This window comes from Glycine soja, chromosome 7 (assembly GCF_004193775.1).
Source record: "Glycine soja cultivar W05 chromosome 7, ASM419377v2, whole genome shotgun sequence".
Taxonomy (NCBI): Eukaryota; Viridiplantae; Streptophyta; class Magnoliopsida; order Fabales; family Fabaceae; genus Glycine; species Glycine soja.
Window position 1 is genome coordinate 7,858,078 of NC_041008.1, and position 23,318 is coordinate 7,881,395.

The following is a 23,318-nucleotide window of genomic DNA, read 5'->3' on the forward strand; positions in this document are numbered from 1 at the left end:
AAAATGATGATTTTCATTTCTCGTTAGAGACTGTATTCACTTTTAAAGTGAAAATGAAATTAAAAAAAAATCAATTACTTTCTGTAAAGTTTATAATCAAAATTGAAGTTTGCACTAAAATTAAGTTTCACTGAAAATATATTTTACTCTTTTTAGAAATGTAAGTTGACATTATATGAATTATTGGCAGAATGAAATGGAAATTAATTATTGAATCTATCATCTCATTTCATTTATTACAATTATTTTTTGTCTAGTTTATATAAGAACGGTTCATCCACGTGTCATCCTCTTTTTTTATTTAATAATAAACCTAGGTTCTTAACTTTAAAAGCCCACCTAATATTTTTTTTTAGTCAAAAAAACCCACCTAATAATTAATAACTATTTGTCGCATGCAGATACTCTTACTAAAGTTTATTTAAATTATAATTGGATAGCAGAATAGTCTTCGCACTCTAATTTAATTGCATAGCATCTAACTCTCTATCATATTTTCGAAATCACCTTTCTCTATTTTTGTGTTCGTGTATCATTGTTTTTTTTCATTTCATTATTGATTAATTCTTCCATATTTAGGCCGCCTTAATTAGCATCGGAAACTATCATATAATAAGCACCCAAATTCGATTATATATTTGTCAACCTATTAGAAATCACTTTAAATAAAAAAAATTAAATAATAATTACAAAATTAAAGTTAATAATACTTTCATATATATAATTTATTATAATGAAGTATGTAAAAAATAAAAAAAAAACTTTATACATTCAACTTAAGTATGCTTTTATATCTCGGATGAGTGTTTGTTAAGTTTCTTTAACAATATAAAAACTAGATACAAAATCAGCTTCTTAATTAACTGAGTTAAATTTTTGTGGAGAGAACATTAATTATTTAATCGTTAAACACAGAAAAGAAATAATCATTAAAAACATTGTGAACAAATAAGAAAATTAAAACAATTTTCTCGTATCATAAAAATAATTTACGATCATAAAAGAAACACATTTACCATTGACAAGGAAAGGTAAACAGTACTTTGTTTTAATTATTAGTGAATTACACCAACTTTGTATAGCTATTCAAAAATTAATTCTCTTAACTATATATATTATGGTTTTATGTTTATTAATATCTTTTTAAAAAAAATTAATTATATACATGCAGACATGCTAGATATAAATGTATATGTATATAAAGTAAATATTTTTTTAATTATACTTAATTATATCTTTCTTTATTTTCCGGATTTTTTTTAAAGGTTACCGGATTTCGTTTATTAAAAGTGAAGTATTGGTATCAGAACGCACGGAATATTTATTAATCGACCTTGATCTTCATATATTATTGACTTGTATAATTAACAACACAATAAGATTCTAAAGGTGTGTTTGGTTTGCATTTTTATTTTCTGTTTTCATTTTCAGAAAACTGTTTTCATTTTTAAAAGATTAGACTTCTGAAAATATGTTTGGTTTGACTTTTTGTTTTCTGTTTTTATGAAATAAAAATACTGAAAATTTATGATGTATTGACTTCTTGTCTTTTTGTATTTTTAGATTTGCTTAAAATTATATTTATTGTCATCGCAATTTCATTTTACCCGAAATGAGGTTTCTGTTCTCAACTGAAAACACTGAAAACGAGAATTTATTGTTTTTATTTTCTGGTTGTTTCTTGTTTTCATTTTCACTGAAAATGTTTTCAGAAATCCAACCAAACACATTTTCATCACCGTTTTCTGTTTTCAGTGAAAATGAAAACAGAAAACAATCAAACCAAACACGCCTAAGTATTTAAAAAACAACTGCAGGACACAATTATTATTTTAATTCTATTAACAATATTAATATTCATTTGTTAGAGACATTTGTATAAGTCAATAGTTGAATGTAAGAGTTGTACATAGAGAAGGAAATTGTTGTAAGAAGTAAGAATATTTTGGGTGATTGAACCACGTACGCTATTCCCAATCAGCTGAATGGATAAGTTATGCAGAAAAGACAGTCAATTCTTTTACTAATACTTTGAATGATCAAAGCACGCTACATTGAACGCCGCCCCTCCCCCAAACATATAAAAATAAAAAAGAATTCAGATATATAAAAAATAGGCATATAAATAAAGAAAAACAGAAGTGAGAAAGAAAAAGAATGTTGAGATAGAATTTAACAAATATAACTGATAAAATAACCCCCACCACCCACCCAAAAAGAATATTCAATCAAATTAAAATGTATTATCTTGTTAATTAAGTCAATCATGAATATATATTGGATAAAAAGAATTTACTTCTTAATTTAAAATACTCAAAAAATTACTTACTTTTTTTAATGTTAACCAGTTAGTTTGGTTAAAATGTGAATGGGTGGGATTTAAACTTCTAATCTCTCTTCTTTTCCTTTTTTCTTTTCTAACCATGCGATCAATCTCATATTTCTACAAAAAATTATTTTTTAAACAAAATTAGTTTAGACAAACACACTAAAAAATAAAAAATTATTTATTTTATTAAAATAAATATTTATTTTAATTAAACATCATTATTATGGACATTATTTTTTTATTTATTAATGTAGTATAATCAAATTGGATTGTTTAACTTATTAACGACTGATTCATTTCTTATGTCCATATAATCAATATATTAGGACCTTGATTATTAAATTAGGATCCACTTGTTTTTGTTAAAATAAGCCTTTATTTTAATAAAATAAGTCATTTTTTTATTTTTTTTAAAAATGTGTTTACGTAAATTGTTTTGGCTTAAAAAGATAGTTCTCTGCTTATTTTAAAAAATAAATTTTATCTGTTTCTTAAAAAGACACTTATATAAAAAGTGTTTACTTTGTTATTTTTTAAAGTTTAAAAACAATCTCACCCTTATAAGCTAGATTAATTTATTTTTAATCAAAATCAATTACTTCTATAAATTTTTTTTCTTGAGCAATTTGTTGCAATAATGTGAAGTTTTTTTACGATCTATATTTTTTTAATGGATTTAAGATTATTCTTTGAGAGTCGACTAACCTATTCTTTTTCGGATGAATTCGGAGATAATTCTCAGCATGTAGCTAAACACTAATTTTTAGAAATATTGATATCTATTTAAAGAGCTAATTTATTCAAACATTTTTTTTCATACACATGAACTTGAAATTGAACCCCAGACCATGTAATTATGAGCCTTTCCAATTTTATATATTTCTCTTAATTAAGTTTTAACACCAAATCAAGTTAAGTTTTTATTTTAATTAACCATTCCTTAAAAAAATTCTACAGTCCTTACTTCTTAATAACTTTAATCAATAGTTGAGTTTTTCAATAACAAAAGATAATGAAATATTTTAAGTTGCTATTAAAATACACTTTATCATTTAAACAAATTTTTATATTCCAAACAAATATTTTAATATTGAACCCCACATTTTTTACTTACATTTTTGTATGACACGCTATACTTTCTTCCTTTTGTATGTTTCTTCTATATGTTAGTATCATCTATCTTTCACTAGCTGGTTGACTATTCTACTTCCATGCCCTATATCAAGGGGCTTTAAACCATTTCACTTTTGAAAACTTGAAAGACATAAGCATTGAATGAAGATGAAGTTATTAGGTTTACTTGTGTTGGTATTGGGCAGTACAATCAGTGCCAATGGTGCAGTTTCTGAAGTTTCTTGGAGAGAAATCAGCAAAATCAATAGGGAAGGACCATACGTTGGTATAGTGGTTCCAAATGCCTTTGAGCTGAATCCTCTTCTTCGTTCACCTAGCTTTGTGCCACATAACAAGTTTCCTTACTTTGATTTTGCCGGTAACTTATACAACCATGTGTTGTTCAATTATATTGTAATACGCTTCTACCCAAATATATATCCTTTCTTCTACTTGTTTTTTTTTTATATCAACAAATGTTAATGGTTGATTTTTTGTTAGTAGATGAATTTGAACCTACAATCTCCCCTTTCTTCATTAACCAGTAGATCAACTTTATATCTCTTTTTCTTGTTTTAGTTGATAATTAGTAACCATGAACTGAAACAAATCTGCATTGATTTTGAATCCTTTTAGACTCTCTGCAACTCCCCCCATAATCATTATTGATAATTTTGCATGAAAATAGACACATCAGCCATAAATCAACAATTTCAAAATCATTCGTTGTAGTTGATTCAGCGTGAAGTTGTAGATTTGGGAATTAAGCTATAGGCACTGCAGCTAAAGTGGCTGGCTACGTGTTCTTGACCATATAAATTAACTACAGAGCTTTTGCGCCTCTTATTCATCCAAGTATACTCTCTCTACTTCATATTTTGTCCACGCTAATTCTTTAGCTTTTTTTATGGTTAATGATTATTGCAAAGCTGGCTTTTTCTTTTTTGATAATTGAGTCTGATTGATTGATTTTTTCTGCTTATGATCGGGACCTTATTGAGAGAAAAAGGATAGTTATTTTTTTTATTAGTTATTAGTTTGTTAGTTTCTTTTGGTGTGAAGGATTTGAATCCACTGTTGATCATTTAAACATATTCAACTGGAGTAGAATTTGAAAGAGCCTTGATGATCTCTTTAGCACTAGAGATCGAACATATTCAGCCGGAGTAGAATTTTGAAGATTTCATGCATGATCTTTCTCATCTCTTTTCATTTGGTAAACTTCACAATACATTGCAGGAAAACACTTTCGCATTGGTGTATTGGAAAAAAAGAGAGTTATAGTTGTGATGACAGGATTGAGTATGGTAAGCTGAGTTTATGTTGTGCATTTTACTTAAAACTTTTTTGTTAGATATGAAGAAAAAAAATTGTCAATATTCTTTGTATCAGTGTGTAGCGTAAAATGGACACATCTTGTGTTCTAATCTAAGTTTCATTATTAATAAATTTCACTTGGCTTTTCAAAAAAAAAGTTTTGGTTTCTTTGTTGTAGCTAAATGCAGGCATTTCTACCCAATTGTTGCTTACTCTGTTAGATATAGAAGGAGTTGTTCATTATGGAATTGCAGGAAACGCAAATCCTAAACTCCAAATTGGAGATGTTACTATTCCCCAGTATTGGGCTCACACGGGACTTTGGAATTGGCAGGTAAGGCGTTAATGTCTATTGACTCTCTCTCGTTCACAACTTGTTACACAATAATGAAAGTGGAGATTAATTTTCTATCTTCCTTTATTGCCTCTGCCCTTATTTTCACCTTTTCTAGGATAAATAGAAAAGAAGAAAGTTATATCCATTCTAATTCATAATGTCAAAAGCAATTACTATATACGTAAACAGGCATAAAGACTAGCATATTAAACCAGCCAAACCTACTATAACTTAATTTGACTTTTTTTTTATTCAATTGAATAGAGATTTGGAGATGGTCCTAAGGATGCACTAGCTTTAGAAGCCAGTGGAGATTATAGCAGAAGATTTGGTTATCTTAAGTTTGCCGATTACAATAACAACACAAAACATTCCAAGTCAGCGACAAATCTTCTGAACAACGTCTGGTTTCAAGCAGAGGAAATTTTCCCCGTGAATGGAACTGCTGAAGTTAGGCAACATGCTTTTTGGGTTTCAGTTGACAAAACTTACTTTGAGATTGCAAGAGAGCTCAAGGTGAATCTCAATCCCTCTTGATTATCTCATCTTTAATTTTTTAATTCTGAAAGGAAATTTAAAAATAATAAAATAAAATCTAATTAACCTGAGTTGTTGCTTTGTTCATTTACTACAGAATGTTAAATTAAGTAATTGTGTCAATACAACTTGCTTGCCAAGAAGGCCTATTGTGGTGAGAGTAGAGAAAGGGGTTAGTGCTAATGTGTTTGTTGACAACAAAGCTTACAGAGAGTTTTTGCACTCTAAATTTGATGTCACTGCTATTGACATGGAAAGTGCTGCCGTTGCTTTAATCTGTCTCCAACAAAAGAAACCCTTCATTGCCATTAGATCACTATCTGATTTAGCTGGTGACAGTTCTACTTTGTCTAATGAAGTGGATGTGTTTGCCTCGTTAGCATCGCAAAACGCTCTAGATGTTGTTGTCAGATTTATCTCCTTATTAAATCAGTAGCTCTAATGTGTTTCTCAAAAAATGTTAACAAGGGATGTATTTGAGATGGGCAAATAATGTGTTAAAATTTTAAAAGTCTATGTCATGTATGCACTCCATCGTACTTCAAAATAAAAGCATAACCAAACAGGTTAAGACTTTTTGATATGCTAAACTCAGTTCATTTGAAGAGAATATTGCAGTCTAGATGTTTCATATTGAACTAATTTAAATAAATGGGATTCAAAACAGTTGTAAAGGGGGTTCAAGTTCACTCCTGCTCCAAATCAAGGACATAAAAAAAAGATACATATAGTCATTAAAAAGGTTAAAATGCAGCACAGTTCAAGAAGCTGACACTTCTTAAAACACAGATAGAGACATATGCAAGGAGCAAACAGGGAATATTACAACATAAGAAATCAATCCCCATAGGCCATAACAGCCACTCTGATGGACTATGGGAACCGACATAATTCAGTAAAACTTTGAATTTTACAATGAGAAATCATCTCTACTTCCCAGACAACACACTGTTAATTGAAGTCTGGCAATTGTTTCAGTTCATGTCTTCATGATGGTTGTTCCCTTTACAATGACATGAAATACGGCAACAAGGAATAGTTGGAAGAGGGTTCTTTACAAATGGACATACAGATATATATGATCAAAATTAGATTTGAATAAAACCAATCTTCACTATCCATGTATGACAACATGGTCAAAATCAATTCATTTTACTCTCACTTTTAATATGCTCCTATGTGTGTATAACTAAACGAATTCGAGATCGTTCATGAAGGAATTTCATCTCAATTGACATGAGAATGACTTTATCATAATTCCGGTAAGGTTTGCACCTAAATCATATGGTTAAATAGATAATTATGGAGCAGGAAGAACCCACCAACTTATAAAAGACTCGGGACAACATCATGCACAGAAATGACAAAAGAAATGAACCTCCCTCCGCTCTCCTTGTCACTAAATTACCAAAAGAACTTGATAGTCTATAATAAACAGAAACAAACACACATTTCATTTCCTTGTAAATCAAGAGTTCCCCCCTTGCAAAAAGAAGGCTTTATATCCCTATCCATCACTATGACAGTATAACCAAATATGTTAAAGCAAATTCTTATACAACAAATCGGTATGTCACATATCTGCCAGCAGTTTCACTTGGCCGGATAATCTTGACAACTTGTCCACGCTTCAATCCATAATATCTTGCAACAGGATCTGTGACCTGAATCCTAGGTAGCTGAGAACCACCCCCACAAAAATTAGGAATAAAGCACCATGTCAATATCTCAGCAGAAAGTTGTAGGCAAATACTAGAATTGCAATCCTAAGTCCAACCCAATGCAGAAAATGAAATTTGACTTCAATATTTTTAACATTTTAAAATCTTTCACTGTCAACCAATTAGAACAGTTTTCTCATACAATGATGATCTATGATCAGATAACAGTATATAATATATATATATATATATATATATATATATATATATATATATATATATATATATCAGTGCATTCTAGTAAAATAAAGTAAAAATTTGAGTAACACACTAAATTGATTCCCAGACTCATTTGTTTCATGCAATTTTTTTTTTTGGAAGGCATTTGTTTCATGCAATTGAGTTTCCCAAAATAAAAATTTAAAAAAAATGTCATTTCAGTATCTGAATTTACTGATGCTCCATCATTTTACTCCTTATAATCATACTTGAATCACTCTTCATTTTAAAGACCTAATCAACACTTCTCATTTCATTGTATCTCTCTCTTCCTATCAAGTCATAAATCCTATTATGCCTATATTTTTCTCTTTTTTCTTTCTCTACCTAGGTGTAGGATAGCATATGAGGGAGTCGTCTATCAGAACACCAAGGGACTAAAACAATTAATAATCAAGTAAACAGCCAGTTTAGTCGACACTTGATTTGAGTGTTTATTTTCAAATTTTTCAAGATTTGAAGAACATGTACAGACAAGAAAATACTCTGAAGGCGGACACAGGACACCGTGTTTTCACCTCTTCAAAAAAAGCCGGCAAAAGTTGATTCGTTGTTTTCAGTTTTATCCCTGCTCTTAAAATATTTTCAGAAAAAATGTTTTCTAAAGTTTAAGAAAACGTATTTTGAGTCTTATTGTCTGTTTTCTTTGAAAGTGAAAACAGATAACACTGATACCAAGGACGAGCTTAGTTTCTGAAAGTACATGAAACCCTTAAACTAAGAAAATGTGAAATAAATCCCTTAAAAAGAGAATTACCTGAGTTTCCTTGACAGTGTATCTCTCGAGCAAGGTTTTCTTCTCGGCGTCAGTGAGAACCTGATGTTCGGGGACAAGCTCATGCTCTTTAATGTTAACGAGAAGTTCGGCCTCCTGAAAGACCTCGAGGTGGAATTTGGAGGAGATTTCGCTGATGCAGGTGCGGGCGAAGGGGGTGAGGTTGGTCTGGGTGACGAGGATGGCTCTATAGACGTTTTCGGAGTTCATGCGGTTGGTGTAGGTCTTCATGGTCTTGACGCCGACCTTGGGCTCGTCGGGGAAGAAGACGTAGATCTGGTCGCCGGAGTTGTCCTTCTTGGACTTGTTGATGACCAGGTCCTCGCGCTTCATGTGCTCGCCGTACTTGGACTTGAACTCATGCTTCGACATGTTGATCTCGAAGTCACCCACCAGAAAACCCCTGTCCCGAAGCATTTGCATCACCGTCTTCCTTATTCGGTACAGACGACCCATTTCCTCCTCCGAAAGCACCATCTTCCTCCTTAGCCTTTCACCACAGGGAATGGGAACACACACGCTACCCTTTAAGCTTATTAGCCCTAAAGTATAAATAGGGATCAACACACACACGCCTTTTCAACCAACCGGCCCAACTTCATTAAGTTCTTGTCTAATATATTTTGGGTTTTGATCCAACCGCTCCAACTTCATTAAGTTCTTGTCTACTTATTTATTGGTTTTAATTTGTACTCGCGGGACATTTGTTTTGCATATAATTTTTTTTGTTTTGGAAATATTTTTTCTTCACAATGTTATTTCTAGGCATTACTAGAAAAATATGTTTTGTTAACTATTAAGATTGGTTGAGACTATTTTTTATATCTCAGGGATGATTAAAAACATGTGTTTAGTTGAGTTTTTTTTAATAAGAATATATATTATGGTTACTAAAATATTCTTATTATAAAAATGAGTCTCATTACAATCTTTGTTTCCTCCTCATATGTTATACGATAATTAAAAGAGGAGAAATAGTTGTCTATTAAAAAATAAATATTGTAGGAATGAAATTGACAGTAAATTAAATGGGGACATTAATTGGACAAGAATGAAGGGATTGAAAAAATTTTAAGCATATATCATGAAGGAAAAATGATAGGGTAGTGGAGTTAGTGGTTAATTAGAGGGTATATATAAAATTTTACTCGTAAAGAGGTATTCTTGTCCCATGGAAATATTTTTTTTCCACCTACTCTATTGAAACTAAATATTGGTATAACGTGAGATTTTCTTTTACTGCATTGTTATTTTACACCGTCCAAGAAAAAAATAGATGAAAGAAAGTAGTAATTTTATAAAATTAATCTTATATCATCATTAATTCATTTATAATTTATGTTGTTCACCATTAATAGTACAAGGGATATAAGTGAAAAAAGATAATTAATGTTATTTTAAAAAGTTAAAACAATAATTATTTTGAGATAATTTTTTTCTTTTAGATAACAATTATAATAGAACAAGTGGGGTATGTTAAGAGTATACTTTTTATACATTATAACCATGAAAAAATTACATTGTTAATCAATAAAAAACCATATTAAATAATTTTTAGGATAGATATAATATAATATTCCTATAAAAAAAAGATAGATATAATATAAAAGTAACAAGATTTTCACATATGATAATTTTTTATTAACTATAATGTGGTATATTTTAATTTGTAAATATATACTAATTCCTTTTTATAAATATAGTATCTATCTTTTGTTAGAGATAATTTTACTCGAATCAAATAAAATTATACCAGACAATAAAAATTTTCATATAAATATTTATTAAACAAAACAATAGTATAAGAAATAAGAAAGAAATTAATATATGAAAAAAATTACTTTTCAATCTTTTTATTTAATAATTTGATCATTACTTCACTAGATCAGTATCATAAGTGATCCATAATGGATCATTTTTTTTTGTTAGATTAATCTTATTACAGTAGGTCATTTCACACTAGATTCCTCATCTTTTTTCAACAACTATTGTTCATTGCCACCAAAGGCAATTTACAATGGAACATTTTTTTTCGTTGCCACCCCCACCCTTTTTTCCGACGTTATCTCTGTTGTCAACGAGTTCCACTTCATGGCTAAGCCCTCTATTGATGAGAAGATACGATAGATCACCATCATGAACCACCTCTGCTCCGATGGGCCTTGGACAACGCCACTATCTCAAGCCCTGAGAATCACCAAATCAAAACCATAATTGTCCCACTCATGCGAAGCCCAATAGATGCCCAAACAAAACAACAAATCCACACTTGGATTCCTTTTACGCCCCTTTCTCCCTTCTGCAATGTTGTGTTCTTGTTTTACTTAGGGGATAAACTTTGATGAAAAATGCAAGCTTTCAAATCCATGTGAATAAACTATAAGAAAATCAAAATCATTCATATACATAATTTTTTTAAAGCAGTTCAACATTGAGTTGAGTAATGGAGGTATATCAATGGGTGATAGAATTACAAATCTCTCACACCTTGACAAACTTCGAAACGTCAATGGCAATGGTGGTTCTCAAAATGAAGGTCACCATCACTGAAGAAACCCTTAGGTATGGTTACAACACCGTCAAATAAACCCACCCTCTTCTCTCCCTTCTGCAACGTCGTCTACCACTTTGGTGTTCCATTGCCATACAACTTCACTTTTGTCCTAGACAATGGGTGAAACTATGTCATTTTCCTCGAAAGAAGGTCTTTTAGTTTTGGTAAAATTGCAAATGTAGTCTTTTTATTTATTTCAAAATTGTAAATTTGGTCTCTTTATAATTTAATTTATAAATTTAATCCTCCATTTTTTTTAATCTCATTATTTCAGTCCCAAACCTTAAAATTGAACGTTGACTGTTAATTGTTTACCTTGACCGTCACGTGTATTGAACATTAGTTTCGTGTACCTAATTAATGTCAATCTCTAATAAAAGCGTGACACATGACGGTCAAGATAAGCAATTAATCATCAATTTCCAATTTTTGAGTTAAGGACTAAAATAAGGGAATTACAAAAAATTAGAAAACTAAATTCATAAATTAAATTATAAAGGAACCAAAATCAAATTTTAAGATAAATAGGAAAACCAAATTTACAATTTTACGTTTATTTTATTTTTTATCAAAGAACATATTGGCCATAGAACTAGTGAGAGAGTTGAGATATGATGTGAAAGACCTATAATTTAATCTATAAGATTAAATTAATTTAATGGTTCAAAATTATAATTCATTATAGATCACCTATTAAGGTGGTTACCCTGGCCACAGCCTAATAATTTATATTTCAAATTTTCATGAAACCCCCTTAATAGTTAATACAACAGATTACAGTATTTAATTAAAAGACGGGACTACTTGCTATATAAGTTGGGCTGGATTTTGTGGAGGATGTAAGAAAACACAAACAACACAAAATTCATTGCACAGTGTTATTTTCAGTATCAGCATCATGGCTCCAATTGCAGTGGGAGATGTCATTCCAGACGGCATTTTGGCTTACTTGGATGAAGAAAACAAACCCCAAACTATCTCTATTCACTCTCTCGCCGCCGGCAAGAAAGTCATCATCTTTGGGGTTCCCGGTGCCTTCACTCCTACATGCAGGTCTTTACTTTCCCTTTTCACTTTCTAACTTCCAATCTTCAATTTTTAACCAGAAAATAAACTGAAACAGATTCATGGGTACTTGAGATTCAGCATTTTTACCCCCAAAGTTTCTATTTTTTTAGATATGAACTGTTGCTTTGTTGATCCAAGTGAATTTTTGTAACTGGGGTACTCAAAGTTCTCTTATTTTTCTTTTGAATTTTGTTTTCTTAAGTGAAAAATTCCCTTTTCAGTAAAATTTGTTGGTGTCAACGAAAGCAAAAATAAAAAATAAAAAATCTGTTTTCCTAGGGAGAAAAATTGAAAAAAAAAATAATAAAATCGTGGGAGTGATATGATGAATTGGATATTGGAGGGTCATGACTCATGATGCTTATATTATGGGATTTAGTGTTGAATCCCCAAATTTTGGGGTACTTTGTTTTTGTTTCGATTGTTACTAGGGTTTTGTGTTCCTAAAGTAGAGATGGTGGTGTTTAAACATTTTGATCTAACTGTAAATCTGTAATAGCTTGAAGCACGTGCCTGGCTTCATTGAGAGAGCAGAAGAGCTGAAAGGAAAGGGTGTGGACGAAATAATCTGTATCAGCGGTGAGACTCTAAACATATCATAATTTCCCCCTCCATGTGTGCATGCCTGTGGTCAGTTATTTTCACATTATGTGTAATTCGAATTAATGTTAGCATAAGAATATGAAGGGGTGTACTTGTTGGTTAATTTGACTTGGGATGGTCGATTATTCAATCAATTGATAATAATGATGGCGGCCAAGTGATGTATACCGTGGTATGTGTTGACTTGTGTTTGAAAATTCTTCTCAATTGCTGCATGATTTAATCTAAACTTCCAAGGTACTTGCCTTGAAATTTACCAACATTTTTGCACTTGTTGAGTCTCCATATTGTTTTTAGACATGGATTCCAAATAGTCTGTTGCTTGATTGTTAATATAATTATTGGCTATTGAGTGTTGATTTGCTTTTAACATGGGTAGAATTCTCCATGGATTGAACTGACCTTTTGTGTGGTGTGGTGAATAAAATGTGTTGGACCATACTCATACTATGAGCTACAAAAGAAACTACTCATGGTGCTAGTAATCAAAGTCTTGAAGATAGTTCGTTTGTTAAATAGCTAATCTGAAATTGCCTTTGATTTTGTAGTGAATGATCCCTTTGTGATGAACTCATGGGCCAAAACGTTCCCAGAGAACAAGCATGTTAAGTTCCTTGCTGATGGTGCAGCCAAATACACCAATGCCCTCGGTCTTGAGCTTGACCTCACCGACAAGGGTCTCGGCGTCCGCTCAAAGAGGTTTGCTTTGCTGGTGGAAGACCTCAAGGTGAAGGTTGCAAATGTTGAAAGTGGAGGAGAGTTCACCATCTCCAGTGCTGAAGAGATCATCAAGGCCCTCTAAACCCTTGAATCCTCTTCTTTGCTCTTTTGCCGTCTTTAATGTGTGGTGTGACTCTTTTGATGCCTGAACATACTAGAATCCTTTCCCTTTTCATAGATGTAATTGTGTTATGTGCTCTGGAAAGGACCATGATATGGTGCATATTATGGAAATAAATAAGATTTCTTGCTTCAAATGCTGTCAATTATTGCCAAGTTTGATGGTTGCTTGTTTTGGTATAAATAGTAGTAAACTCTTCATTTCATAAGAGAAAGGTAAAATTGGATACTTATACAACCTGAAAAGGCCTGGTCAATATTTGGCCTATTAATTACTGTGCCTCACAAGACGGGTCGATGTAAAATCTGCATTTGTACATTTGTCAATTGTGCACTATAGCAGCATTATTATGGCACTTCATTGTAGCGTCTGCTGCCGCTAAATGCATTGGTATGGCACTTCATTGTAGCGTCTGCAACAGCGCTATACGGCTAAGTAGAGTGAGTAGGTGTTCAAAATCCAGAGAATGCCCTCTAATATTAATGTTAGAGAGGATTTGATGGAGGTAATTTTGGGATTTTGAGTAAAAAGATGTTTCACCTTGTAAAAACACTCTTTCATATTTCATAATTAACTATGTGATGATTTTTGGATATCCAAATAAATGAAACGTTTGATTGACACTTTTCATAAACTTTTGATTTTTCTTATAACATTAATGCATCACTGTTATATTACTTATCTCTATTTTTTTTTTATCTCTTTAGGTGTAGACACTTCAGTGTCCAAAATATTGTTGTCCTATGCTTCCCTTCTTTCCTCTCTTATCTTGCATTTGTGTCTCACTTCTTTTCTCTATTAATTTTGCAATTATTCCATCACCTTGAGCGACCCTTTGATGACTCTAGTAACTCATTTAGCAGTTTTTATTTTAATTTCTCTTATTTTTATTTTCAACTTTTTTATATAATCTTTTTTTTTTCAACTTGTTTTCTTATTCTTATATGTTTTTTGTATTCTTATTTTCAACTTTGTCATCCTAGTTTTTATTAGTCTACGTTCTCTGTTTATTGCCTCTCTAGTTTAAGTCTCTGAATTAGGAAGTGAAAAATTACAATTGAATTGTTCAGGATGTCAACTTATTGTACTTTATTATGATAATTTCGTAAAAAGTTTTGTTATATGGGTCCAAATATTTGGTGCATTTTTGCGTAAATGGCATTTTGAACTTTATAACCATGCATGTGCCTTTTAGCTACCCAAACTTTACTCCAATCTCCACTGTAATAATGTCTAACAAAAGTTGGACATGTTAACATTAGACGAGCAAACATGGGGAAATAAAGTGCGCATGCATGTTAATTGCTAGTTGCGACAACCCACGAGCACTTTAGTTTGGAAACTTGTCGTGAATAGTTTCATCTACAAAGGTTTTCAGTCAATTGAAATAGGCCTGCTTTCATTGAACCAGGTTGCAGAATTTACCTTGTTACTTTATTAAAAAAAATGTTCAACATCCTCGTAATCAGATAGTGTGTCTGTTTGGATACTGTTGAAATCCGGTTTGAATGTTTGATTGTAGGAATATTCATAACTTTAGCAGAATTCAATTCAGACTTTCGGATGATCGTCAACATTCTTCTGTTTCTTTTAATGAAACCACGCTAAAGGAAATAGGTACTGATGTTGCATTTCTGATGACAACGAAAAATTATAAAGTAAGCAAGAAATTGCAGGTATTAATTCACTTTAATATAAGTTTAAAAAATTCTTAAATGTCCTGATTTGACATTGATTAATAGTGTTGGCTCTTGTGGGCACACTAAGCTGGATTCGAGTAGTACGGTGTAAATTGTGATCTCACATACTAGTATTTTACATTGCTATCAACTCTAGAAATTTTAATTTAACCTTTTTAGTATCTCTCGTTATACAATGTAAACTCCTTTTAATAATAATTATATATTGTGTTATATGATTAAGTGAATTCCTTAGATTACCAATGGATATGAATTTAATGAGTGAATATCATTATTAGTCCACTTCATCAAAATTAGAATCTTAGGAGAGTCCATAAATAAGAAATTTTCACTATAGTCCCTAAGATATCAACTTGTGAAGTTATTTCTCTTTTTTCCATTTAGGGTATGTTTTGAAGGAAGGACAAAAATAATATTGGAGAGGAGTATTGCATTTTTTTAGACCCACACCTTTTATATTTATTTTTAATTTAAAATTTTCTGTTCTATTTTTATTTTCTCTATTTTTATTCTCTAAACCAAATACACTCCTAAAGGGTTGTAAAGGTACTTTTAAGGAATAAAATGGTTTAATTAAAAAAAAAATCATGAGAACAAACCCTTTTGTTCATGATTGTTATTAGAGTAAGTCTTTTGCATTAATCAAGTAATTAATAACTATGAATTCAAGTATTTATTTTAATCCTTAATTATATTATGTTAATATTTTGTTTGGGTCTTTTATTTTCCAATATGGATTACATCTAACTTTTTTTTGTTTTTTTCTTATTTAGTTTCAAGTGCTATTGTTGCTAATGTCCTTATGGTATTCCATTATTGAATGGTACAAACTCTAATTAAGCTTTAGAAGGGGGTTAGTTGAAGTTGTTTTCAACTCTTGAAATTGAATATATATGACACTTAAGTTAGATCAATCCATTTTCACGATAAATAATTCTTAATACGGTGAAAATTGAGAAGTGGTATCAATCCAATTGAGTGTGCTTGATGATCATTAACAACTTCATTAAAGACTTTTCAGAACTCTAAATTTGAGAGAAAGAATATCTAAAAGTTTCTTTACTAGATTGAAAAATGCTATGCTAATGACAAAAAGGTTGAGACAAGCAACCATATTGCCAAATGTATCTCAATGAAGTATAAAAGCAAAAGAAACATTAGGAATTACATTATCTAAATGTTTAATCTGGTGTCAAAACTCAAGACACTAAAGTTAGAATCATTTAGTTTTGATTTTTCTTATGGCACGCTTTAGGCAAATTAAAGTTAGTTATAGAAGAAAAAAAACTGAACTTATTTTTATTTTATTATTTACTTCTCATATAAATGATAATAATTTAGTTAAGGAGTTACTTTAACTAGTAAGCCAACACAAATTTGCATCTACATGCTCTAAAGAAATACTAATAATTAATTAAAACCTTTCATTCTTTAGTAAAATCCAAGGTATCCTTAAAAAATTAATTCTTTGGGTTATATTTGACAAACTTGTATCTACATGCTCCAAAGAAATAGTAATAATTAGTTAAGACCTTTGATTCTTTGGTGAATACAAGGTATTTCTACATGTTCAAATTTTTTTTACCGACTATGAGATTAACTATCAGTCTCATGTTTAGTCACCCTTTAATTTCTGGTATCACTTCAAAAATATATTAAGGAAGAATTAAATCAGATTTTATTATGAAACTTGACCCTATTATTTATTGAGTTACACTCATCAGTTAAATAAATACTTGTATGCTCACATCACATGTTTGCACATAGGAACAAGAAAATATAACTGAAAATCATCAAGCATATATTCATCCATGTGATTAATTCGGGATATGAAGAACTTACCTAACCTTCAGGTATTGCTTTTATTTCTGAGACAGATGCAGTGTTCAGATTCGGACAAAACAACAGCTTCAAACGGTTGAATACAATTTGAATCTGTCGGGATGTGAGTTTTTTCTGGAAACCTGGTGGTGGTGGGGTAGTAGACACGTGGGTCCATCCCTCCCAATGTTATGCACGTTCATCTACAGAGACAACAAACTATCCACATTTTCTATCCTATTTTTGTTTAACCATCATCTTGTGAATATCGTCCTTTTCCCTCTTTTTTCTTTCTCTAGCAAAACTAGATTAAGGACTAAATTACTATCTATCAATGCACCGAAACAAATATTTTAAACTTTTCATAATATGTAGTCATTATTATATTACTGTTGACTGTTGAGTATTGACATGTGTGCGTTTTGTTCGTCGTTTCTATTCTGTCACAACTTTATTCATGTCTCAAAATTGGAATTCTTCTTCTCCAAGTAATAATGAGTCAAAAGCGAGATAGCCAAGAAAACAGTACAACATTTAATTGTAATTTTTGCTATGTAATTGTGAGTTTAATTTTGATTCAACGCATAATTATTATTAGTAGTGGGAAGACTGATACTATTGTGTTTGTGTCCATTTTTTATTTTTTAAATAAAAGAAAGAGGGAGAAGGCTGAATGATAAAAATGAAATTATTAGAATTTTGTGTTTAAATACTAACTCAAAAGCTCTCTGTGTGGATGAGGTGAAAGTTTATTTTCATTTATATACACTAATAAACATTGAATCTCTAAGGCACTTCTTCATACTAAAATTTAGGCATTTGGAATATGAAGTTTGCAAGATTAAACATATATGAGTGGTTTAATAACGATTTTATAACTGATAGATAGTTTAATAGGTTCAACAACATCTATTAAAATGAACTATAATATTATTTTAAAATTTGAATGAGTTTAACTTAATTTCTAAGACTAATTTATGATACGAGAGATGTTCTCATATATATATATATATATATATATATGACTATTTCATTAATACTACCGACTACAAAGATCAAAATAGAACACGTGATAATGTCCTAAGAAGATGGTGAATAAAATATGAGAATTTGTGCAATTGCAATAACATTTGAAGGATAAAATAGATAAAGAATATGTATAGCTAAAGTGCAGAATTTATTATCTACTTTATTGTCATGGATTATTAGTGTTCAATCATGCATTCAAATACGTAGAGCAAAATTTTCACAGAAATAGCATGATATTCAAATTATTTCAAATATGATTATTAGCCGGCCCAGGATACAGTTGGAATGTCGAAACACTGACTTTAATTTGCAGTAAGTATTGTATCGTGGAGCAAGTAATGAGCAATTATCAGTCACTAATGAGATGTAGTTGGAAACCAACAAATGAAGAGCTTTAGCTTTGCATAGGTACCGTTTGAGAGAGGGGCCCATTTGTGCAATTCAAAAAAAAATTCTGTTGGATTTGAAATTTATTGAGTGGGACGAAAAGGTGCAGCAACGAACACCATTTGACTAAACTACACTATATGCATTGCAGCTCAACTCTTTTCTCTCTCACTATTTTTTTATGTCTTGTTTCTTGAAACTATAAGAAGGGTCTTTTCTCTCTTTCTATTTATCTCATCTCATACCCTTTAATGTACCCCAGAGAGATCAGAGAGAATCAAAATACCACTTTCTTAGTTTCAAACTCAACTTTTTGAGGGTCTTTTCTGTATTAAAAACACAAGAGTTAGTCTTAGCTAACAGTGTTCATATGATGAATGCTTCAAAGTTCATTAAATGTGTTACTGTTGGAGATGGAGCTGTTGGGAAAACCTGCATGCTCATTTGCTACACCAGCAACAAGTTCCCCACTGTAAGTCCCTTAAAAAAAAAAGACCCCATCCATCAAAAATGCTTCTTTTATCCACTAAGTTGCCTTGTTTTCTTACCATTTTTTTTTTACTTTGGAGGTATTTCGTCTGAATGGTGTTTTATATTCAAACTCACACTGTATGAACAAGATGAGTTTTTGGGGTTGAATAGTACCTAGGTTTAATGTTAGACACAATATTAGCATTTGGGTTCTTGTTCCTGTGTGTTGATGTGTTTCATTATCTCTGATTTGATTTGTATAAGATTCAACTGTTGGTGATGAAATGAAACCCTTCTCTTTTTATCATCTAGCTCACTAGTGTTTTTTGTTTCTCTTTTATTTGGGTTGCAGGATTACATACCAACAGTATTTGATAATTTTAGTGCCAATGTTGCTGTGGATGGAAGCATTGTCAATTTGGGGCTATGGGACACAGCAGGTATTAGGAGCTTCCCACTTGAGCTTTTATAGTCCTGAAACTGTGTTTTGGTTGTTCATCTTTCTCTAACCTTTTGTTGCATTTTTCACTGTTTAAAAGGCCAGGAAGACTACAGCAGGTTGAGGCCATTGAGTTATAGAGGAGCAGACATTTTTGTCTTAGCATTCTCACTGATTAGCAGAGCTAGCTATGAAAATGTTCTCAAGAAGGTTCTTCATATCTATCTCTTCTTGCTCTTGTTTTACATATTATTCTCTCTTGTTTTTAGTTTTGGATTCAAGTTTTTGAAAGTGAGAGTCTTTTTCCTTTAAGCTTCCTGTGGATGAGGGGATAAGATGGGACGAAAGGAAAATAGAAAATATAGAAGAAAGTTTACGATGAAAATCATTTTCTTTGGTAGTACATAAAACCGAATTGAAGGATAACAATTTCTTTTTTTACTGTGTCTTCCTTGCCTTTTTTTTATAGAAAAATGTTGTTTGCAATATTTGTGAAGTATCCTGTTACAAATTACAAATGTAAAAGTGTGCAATTTAATTTTTGAAAATGTACCAAATATATTAACGGCTTCAATATTCAACTAAGATCACAGGCCAAAGAAATCAATTTGACTAATGAGAGTATTTGGTTGAAAGGAGCTCCAATGATCACTGGTTAATGTTCTCCTCTTAGAGTCTTTTTCGCCACAATGCCTTTGTTGACTATATTGGCTATTGATGGCTACATAAAGATAGGAAAATGAAATCACCCTAGAAAACTAAAGAGGCAAAGAAACAGGACCGTAGGAATGAGGGTGGGGAACAAACGGTTCAATCTGATCCAAATGGAAAAATATATAATTAAATGGGTACATTATTTTATAATGTAAATTGTCTAACATTAATTGGACGTCATGATATTCAAACATTAAAATTAGCAGCACTAAATGTATGACAATTCACTTTGGGTAAGCCAGTAAGGTACTAAGGCAACATACGACTTAATTGTTAAACAGTAATTTTATATTTCATAACTGTTTAATATCATGTCCAACATTTTTTTTATAACTATTGATTTTTGTATATATTTTTTTACTAGTGGTAGTTGATGCTATGGCTTCTAGTTTTGTTCTTTTTACATGGGTTTATAACATGTGGGTTTGACATTCCAAAAATTAAATTTCAGATCGAGCATGAGTCAAGGCGAAGGAAAGGAAACAAATTTTTCCTAAAGATAATATTTTCTGACATTACTATGAGGAAGAGTTAGAAAAGGAAACAAATTTGTCTTATTTTATTGCTCTAATTTTCTCTTCCCATATTCCAACAAAGCCTAAGCATGGAGTAGCTGTTATATTATTGTTTAGGCCTGTGACTTTTACTACTATGGAGCGTGCATTTTTTCATTGTATTAGCCTATTGGGAGTTATCAATAATGGACAATTTTCAACATAGCATTTATGTGCACTTAAACTTTTGCATTTATGCTCCCCCTATTGGGAGTTACTCATTTCTGCTTTCTTTCTTTTCTGTTTCAGTGGATGCCGGAATTGCGTAGATTTGCACCTAATGTTCCTATTGTTCTTGTTGGTACAAAGTTAGGTAAGCAGTAGTGCATGCTAAATTTTGTAATTTTGTTTTGTTGGTTTTCTAACTAAATAGAGGGAAGAAGTTAATGACATAAAGTATTGAATTATTGGTTCTAGATCTTCGTGAAGACCGGGGTTATGTAGCTGATCACATGGGATCTAGCGTCATAACATCTGCTGAGGTTTATATTCTTTACATTAGCTTCTTTCATTTTATTCTATTTGACAAGTATGAAGCACTTTATGTATTACGTGTGTGTGTATATATATATATATAAGTAAAGAAAAGGATATCATTTATCAATCGTGGCACATTGCTAATAGGGGGAAGAACTGAGGAAACAAATTGGTGCAGCAGCTTACATAGAGTGCAGTTCAAAGACTCAACAGGTATAGCGAGTTTAAATTTAATGAGTTGAATTTTTATGCACTATTAGTGTAAAAATTTATATTGTCTATCACTTAAAAAATTATTGTTGATATGACTTTTAAAATATTTATTATTAAAATCAGTAAACTTAGCCTATATGATGGTTTGTGATGGTTTGGCACACAGAATTTGATAGTTATGTTTTCATGATTTAGAATGTCAAAGCAGTGTTTGACACTGCAATTAAGGTTGTTCTCCAACCTCCAAGGAGGAAAGAAATGGCTAGGAAGAAAAGGCATAGGAGGTCTGGTTGCTCATTTGTGTAAGTGCCTTGCTCCTATACTGTGAATCATACTTATAGTCATTGATTTTTGCAAAGTGAACCCGTTTAAATTGAGTCTCAACTAGGAATGTTAATGCCCTTGAATCCTTGACCTTAGATCACTACTTAAGCTTGCTATTATTTGAAAAGAGAAACACATAATTTATCATAAAGTGTCTTTTTATTATTTGAAATGCAAATTCCCACCATTCATTCTGAAATTTCATCACACACCAGTGACATTTGACTATGTTTGTTAACACGTATATTTACTGTTTGACAGAAGTATCATGTGTGGAGGCTGTGCTGCTTAATAAACATCAATTGCACCGTGACTTACTTTTGATATGGATGCTGTTTTGCAAAAGCTTCAAGGTCCAAGAGTGGAAACCCTGACATCTGATCACAATGTCTAAATGTATCCTTATGCTTGTATTGTAACTGGTGTAAGATAGTAATATCTAGTTATTTTCACTTTACAGTTTACAGGACCCTATTAGGCACAGTGAAGGGAATTTTTCATTCTCAGTTGTTACTTAGGCGTGCTATGTATTTATTATATATTACCAATTTTTGTTATTTTTTTCCTTGAAATGCTTCTTCATGCCCCTATAAATCTTTTCAAAGGGATGTATAATGATTCCTCAGCAGCATTCCAAAATCCTCAAGATATCCACTTTTAAAGGGAAAAAAAAATGAAAATTGACTTGTTCTCCTGCTAATTTATAAAGGGTCTTGCTAACTTAGGACATTTGATTAAAGAATTAAAAGAAAAAAATATTTATTATAAAAATTATAGGAAAATGTAAAAAAAATAAAAATCATGTGTGACATAATTCTACAGATCCCAATAAAAAGTTTTACCCTTTTAGTTTCTTAACGATTAAGTTAACATTTGTCATTTAGAAAACTATGAAGAACAATTTCTCATTCCTTGACATTTTGCATTAGAATAAAAAAGACATCCATTTATGTCTCTTTCTGAGTCTGCAGTTGGTTCTGCATTTTCATGTGTTGGTTGTTATGAGTATTGAATCTGAGAGTGTAAATGAGAACTGAGATACAGTCAATGAAGGACTCTATCTTTCATCTCATGCTATCTGCAAAGCCTGTTTTTACTTTTTAAAGTCATTGGTCCAAATTTGTGATTTGAAAGGGTGGCAGAAATGTAAGTGTGGGCTTTTGGTTGGTTTTACCTCTTCGAGGAGCCCATGTGACCACTTGTCTTCATTTCTGTAGGGTCTGTGGCACCTTCGGGGAGTTATGTCACATTTGCCAACAAGGTCCTAAGGGCCCCACTGAACCTCATCGGATTGATGATGTTGGTGTGTGTCATAAATAACAATGTGTGGGGACATCATTTTGAAAAGGTAGAATACATATGTATGATTTTAGTGCAATAGGGTAAACAGCTAAATCAGTAAACTAACTGAGAGAACAAAAAGTGAACTATGAAGCAACTTATTAGTGTGTGTGTGTGGTCACACTTTACAACTGGGAGAAACCAATTTGCTAAAGAACGAGGAAGCCATATCTGAGAGTTTTTGCTTGAAAATGTGAATAACCACATCCCAAATGTGTAACTAAACACACTATTAGAGTGTGATTGAAAATACTTTTAAATTAGTTATAACTTATTTAACTTGTTTAAAAGTTTGTTTAATCAAATTAGATCTAATTAAAAAAAACTTAATTTAGTAGTTTGTAGTGTTTTATGAAGTAACTAAGACAAATGACAAATGGTTATGTATTTTTCCTAGAATATTAGAGTTTTGTAAATAAGACATTTTGTTCTCA

General features: G+C 31.3%; 4 protein-coding genes across 5 annotated transcripts; 3 read left to right on the forward strand and 1 right to left on the reverse strand.

The window, feature by feature from the left end:
* The first annotated feature begins 3,535 nt into the window (after positions 1–3,535).
* On the forward strand, positions 3,536–6,243 carry LOC114418536 (bark storage protein A-like). Its single transcript, XM_028383946.1, has 5 exons — positions 3,536–3,821; positions 4,682–4,749; positions 4,938–5,093; positions 5,361–5,612; positions 5,731–6,243. Exons 1-5 carry the CDS (start codon positions 3,605–3,607, stop codon positions 6,067–6,069), a joined length of 1,032 nt encoding a protein of 343 aa, XP_028239747.1. The 5' UTR covers positions 3,536–3,604; the 3' UTR covers positions 6,070–6,243.
* Positions 6,244–6,994: 751 nt separating this feature from the next.
* On the reverse strand, positions 6,995–8,937 carry LOC114418537 (DNA-directed RNA polymerases II and IV subunit 5A-like). The gene is made up of 2 exons (XM_028383947.1): positions 8,331–8,937; positions 6,995–7,312 (listed from the first exon to the last, which is right to left on the reverse strand). The coding sequence occupies exons 1-2, from the start codon at positions 8,823–8,825 to the stop codon at positions 7,187–7,189; spliced, it is 621 nt and encodes a 206-aa protein (XP_028239748.1). The 5' UTR covers positions 8,826–8,937; the 3' UTR covers positions 6,995–7,186.
* Positions 8,938–11,696: 2,759 nt separating this feature from the next.
* LOC114418538 (peroxiredoxin-2B-like) lies at positions 11,697–13,559 on the forward strand. Its single transcript, XM_028383948.1, has 3 exons — positions 11,697–11,955; positions 12,470–12,549; positions 13,122–13,559. Exons 1-3 carry the CDS (start codon positions 11,801–11,803, stop codon positions 13,373–13,375), a joined length of 489 nt encoding a protein of 162 aa, XP_028239749.1. The 5' UTR covers positions 11,697–11,800; the 3' UTR covers positions 13,376–13,559.
* Positions 13,560–18,508: 4,949 nt separating this feature from the next.
* Positions 18,509–22,137, forward strand: LOC114418539 (rac-like GTP-binding protein ARAC7). 2 transcript variants are annotated; one of them, XM_028383951.1, is made up of 8 exons: positions 18,509–18,823; positions 19,175–19,262; positions 19,362–19,471; positions 20,779–20,842; positions 20,947–21,011; positions 21,154–21,219; positions 21,415–21,521; positions 21,808–22,137. In XM_028383951.1, the coding sequence occupies exons 1-8, from the start codon at positions 18,722–18,724 to the stop codon at positions 21,833–21,835; spliced, it is 630 nt and encodes a 209-aa protein (XP_028239752.1). In that variant the 5' UTR covers positions 18,509–18,721; the 3' UTR covers positions 21,836–22,137. The 2 variants fall into 2 exon arrangements, with proteins under 2 accessions (XP_028239752.1, XP_028239750.1); XM_028383949.1 differs by having other exon boundaries at positions 18,515–18,823; positions 21,805–22,137.
* The last annotated feature ends 1,181 nt before the right edge of the window (positions 22,138–23,318 follow it).

Bases quoted from the DNA above. Each gene is read 5' to 3' on its own strand.
- LOC114418536 (XM_028383946.1), top strand. From the start codon at position 3,605: ATGAAGATGAAGTTATTAGGTTTACTTGTGTTGGTATTGGGCAGTACA. The intron at 3,822-4,681 runs GTAACTTATACA...AATACATTGCAG, and splicing joins TCCTTACTTTGATTTTGCCG to GAAAACACTTTCGCATTGGT. The intron at 4,750-4,937 runs GTAAGCTGAGTT...TCTTTGTTGTAG, and splicing joins TGATGACAGGATTGAGTATG to CTAAATGCAGGCATTTCTAC.
- LOC114418537 (XM_028383947.1), bottom strand. From the start codon at position 8,825: ATGGTGCTTTCGGAGGAGGAAATGGGTCGTCTGTACCGAATAAGGAAG. The intron at 7,313-8,330 runs GTAATTCTCTTT...GGTGGTTCTCAG, and splicing joins ACACTGTCAAGGAAACTCAG to CTACCTAGGATTCAGGTCAC.
- LOC114418538 (XM_028383948.1), top strand. From the start codon at position 11,801: ATGGCTCCAATTGCAGTGGGAGATGTCATTCCAGACGGCATTTTGGCT. The intron at 11,956-12,469 runs GTCTTTACTTTC...AATCTGTAATAG, and splicing joins GCCTTCACTCCTACATGCAG to CTTGAAGCACGTGCCTGGCT. The intron at 12,550-13,121 runs GTGAGACTCTAA...TTGATTTTGTAG, and splicing joins CGAAATAATCTGTATCAGCG to TGAATGATCCCTTTGTGATG.
- LOC114418539 (XM_028383949.1), top strand. From the start codon at position 18,722: ATGATGAATGCTTCAAAGTTCATTAAATGTGTTACTGTTGGAGATGGA. The intron at 19,263-19,361 runs GTATTAGGAGCT...ACTGTTTAAAAG, and splicing joins GGGGCTATGGGACACAGCAG to GCCAGGAAGACTACAGCAGG. The intron at 21,012-21,153 runs GTTTATATTCTT...CATTGCTAATAG, and splicing joins GCGTCATAACATCTGCTGAG to GGGGAAGAACTGAGGAAACA.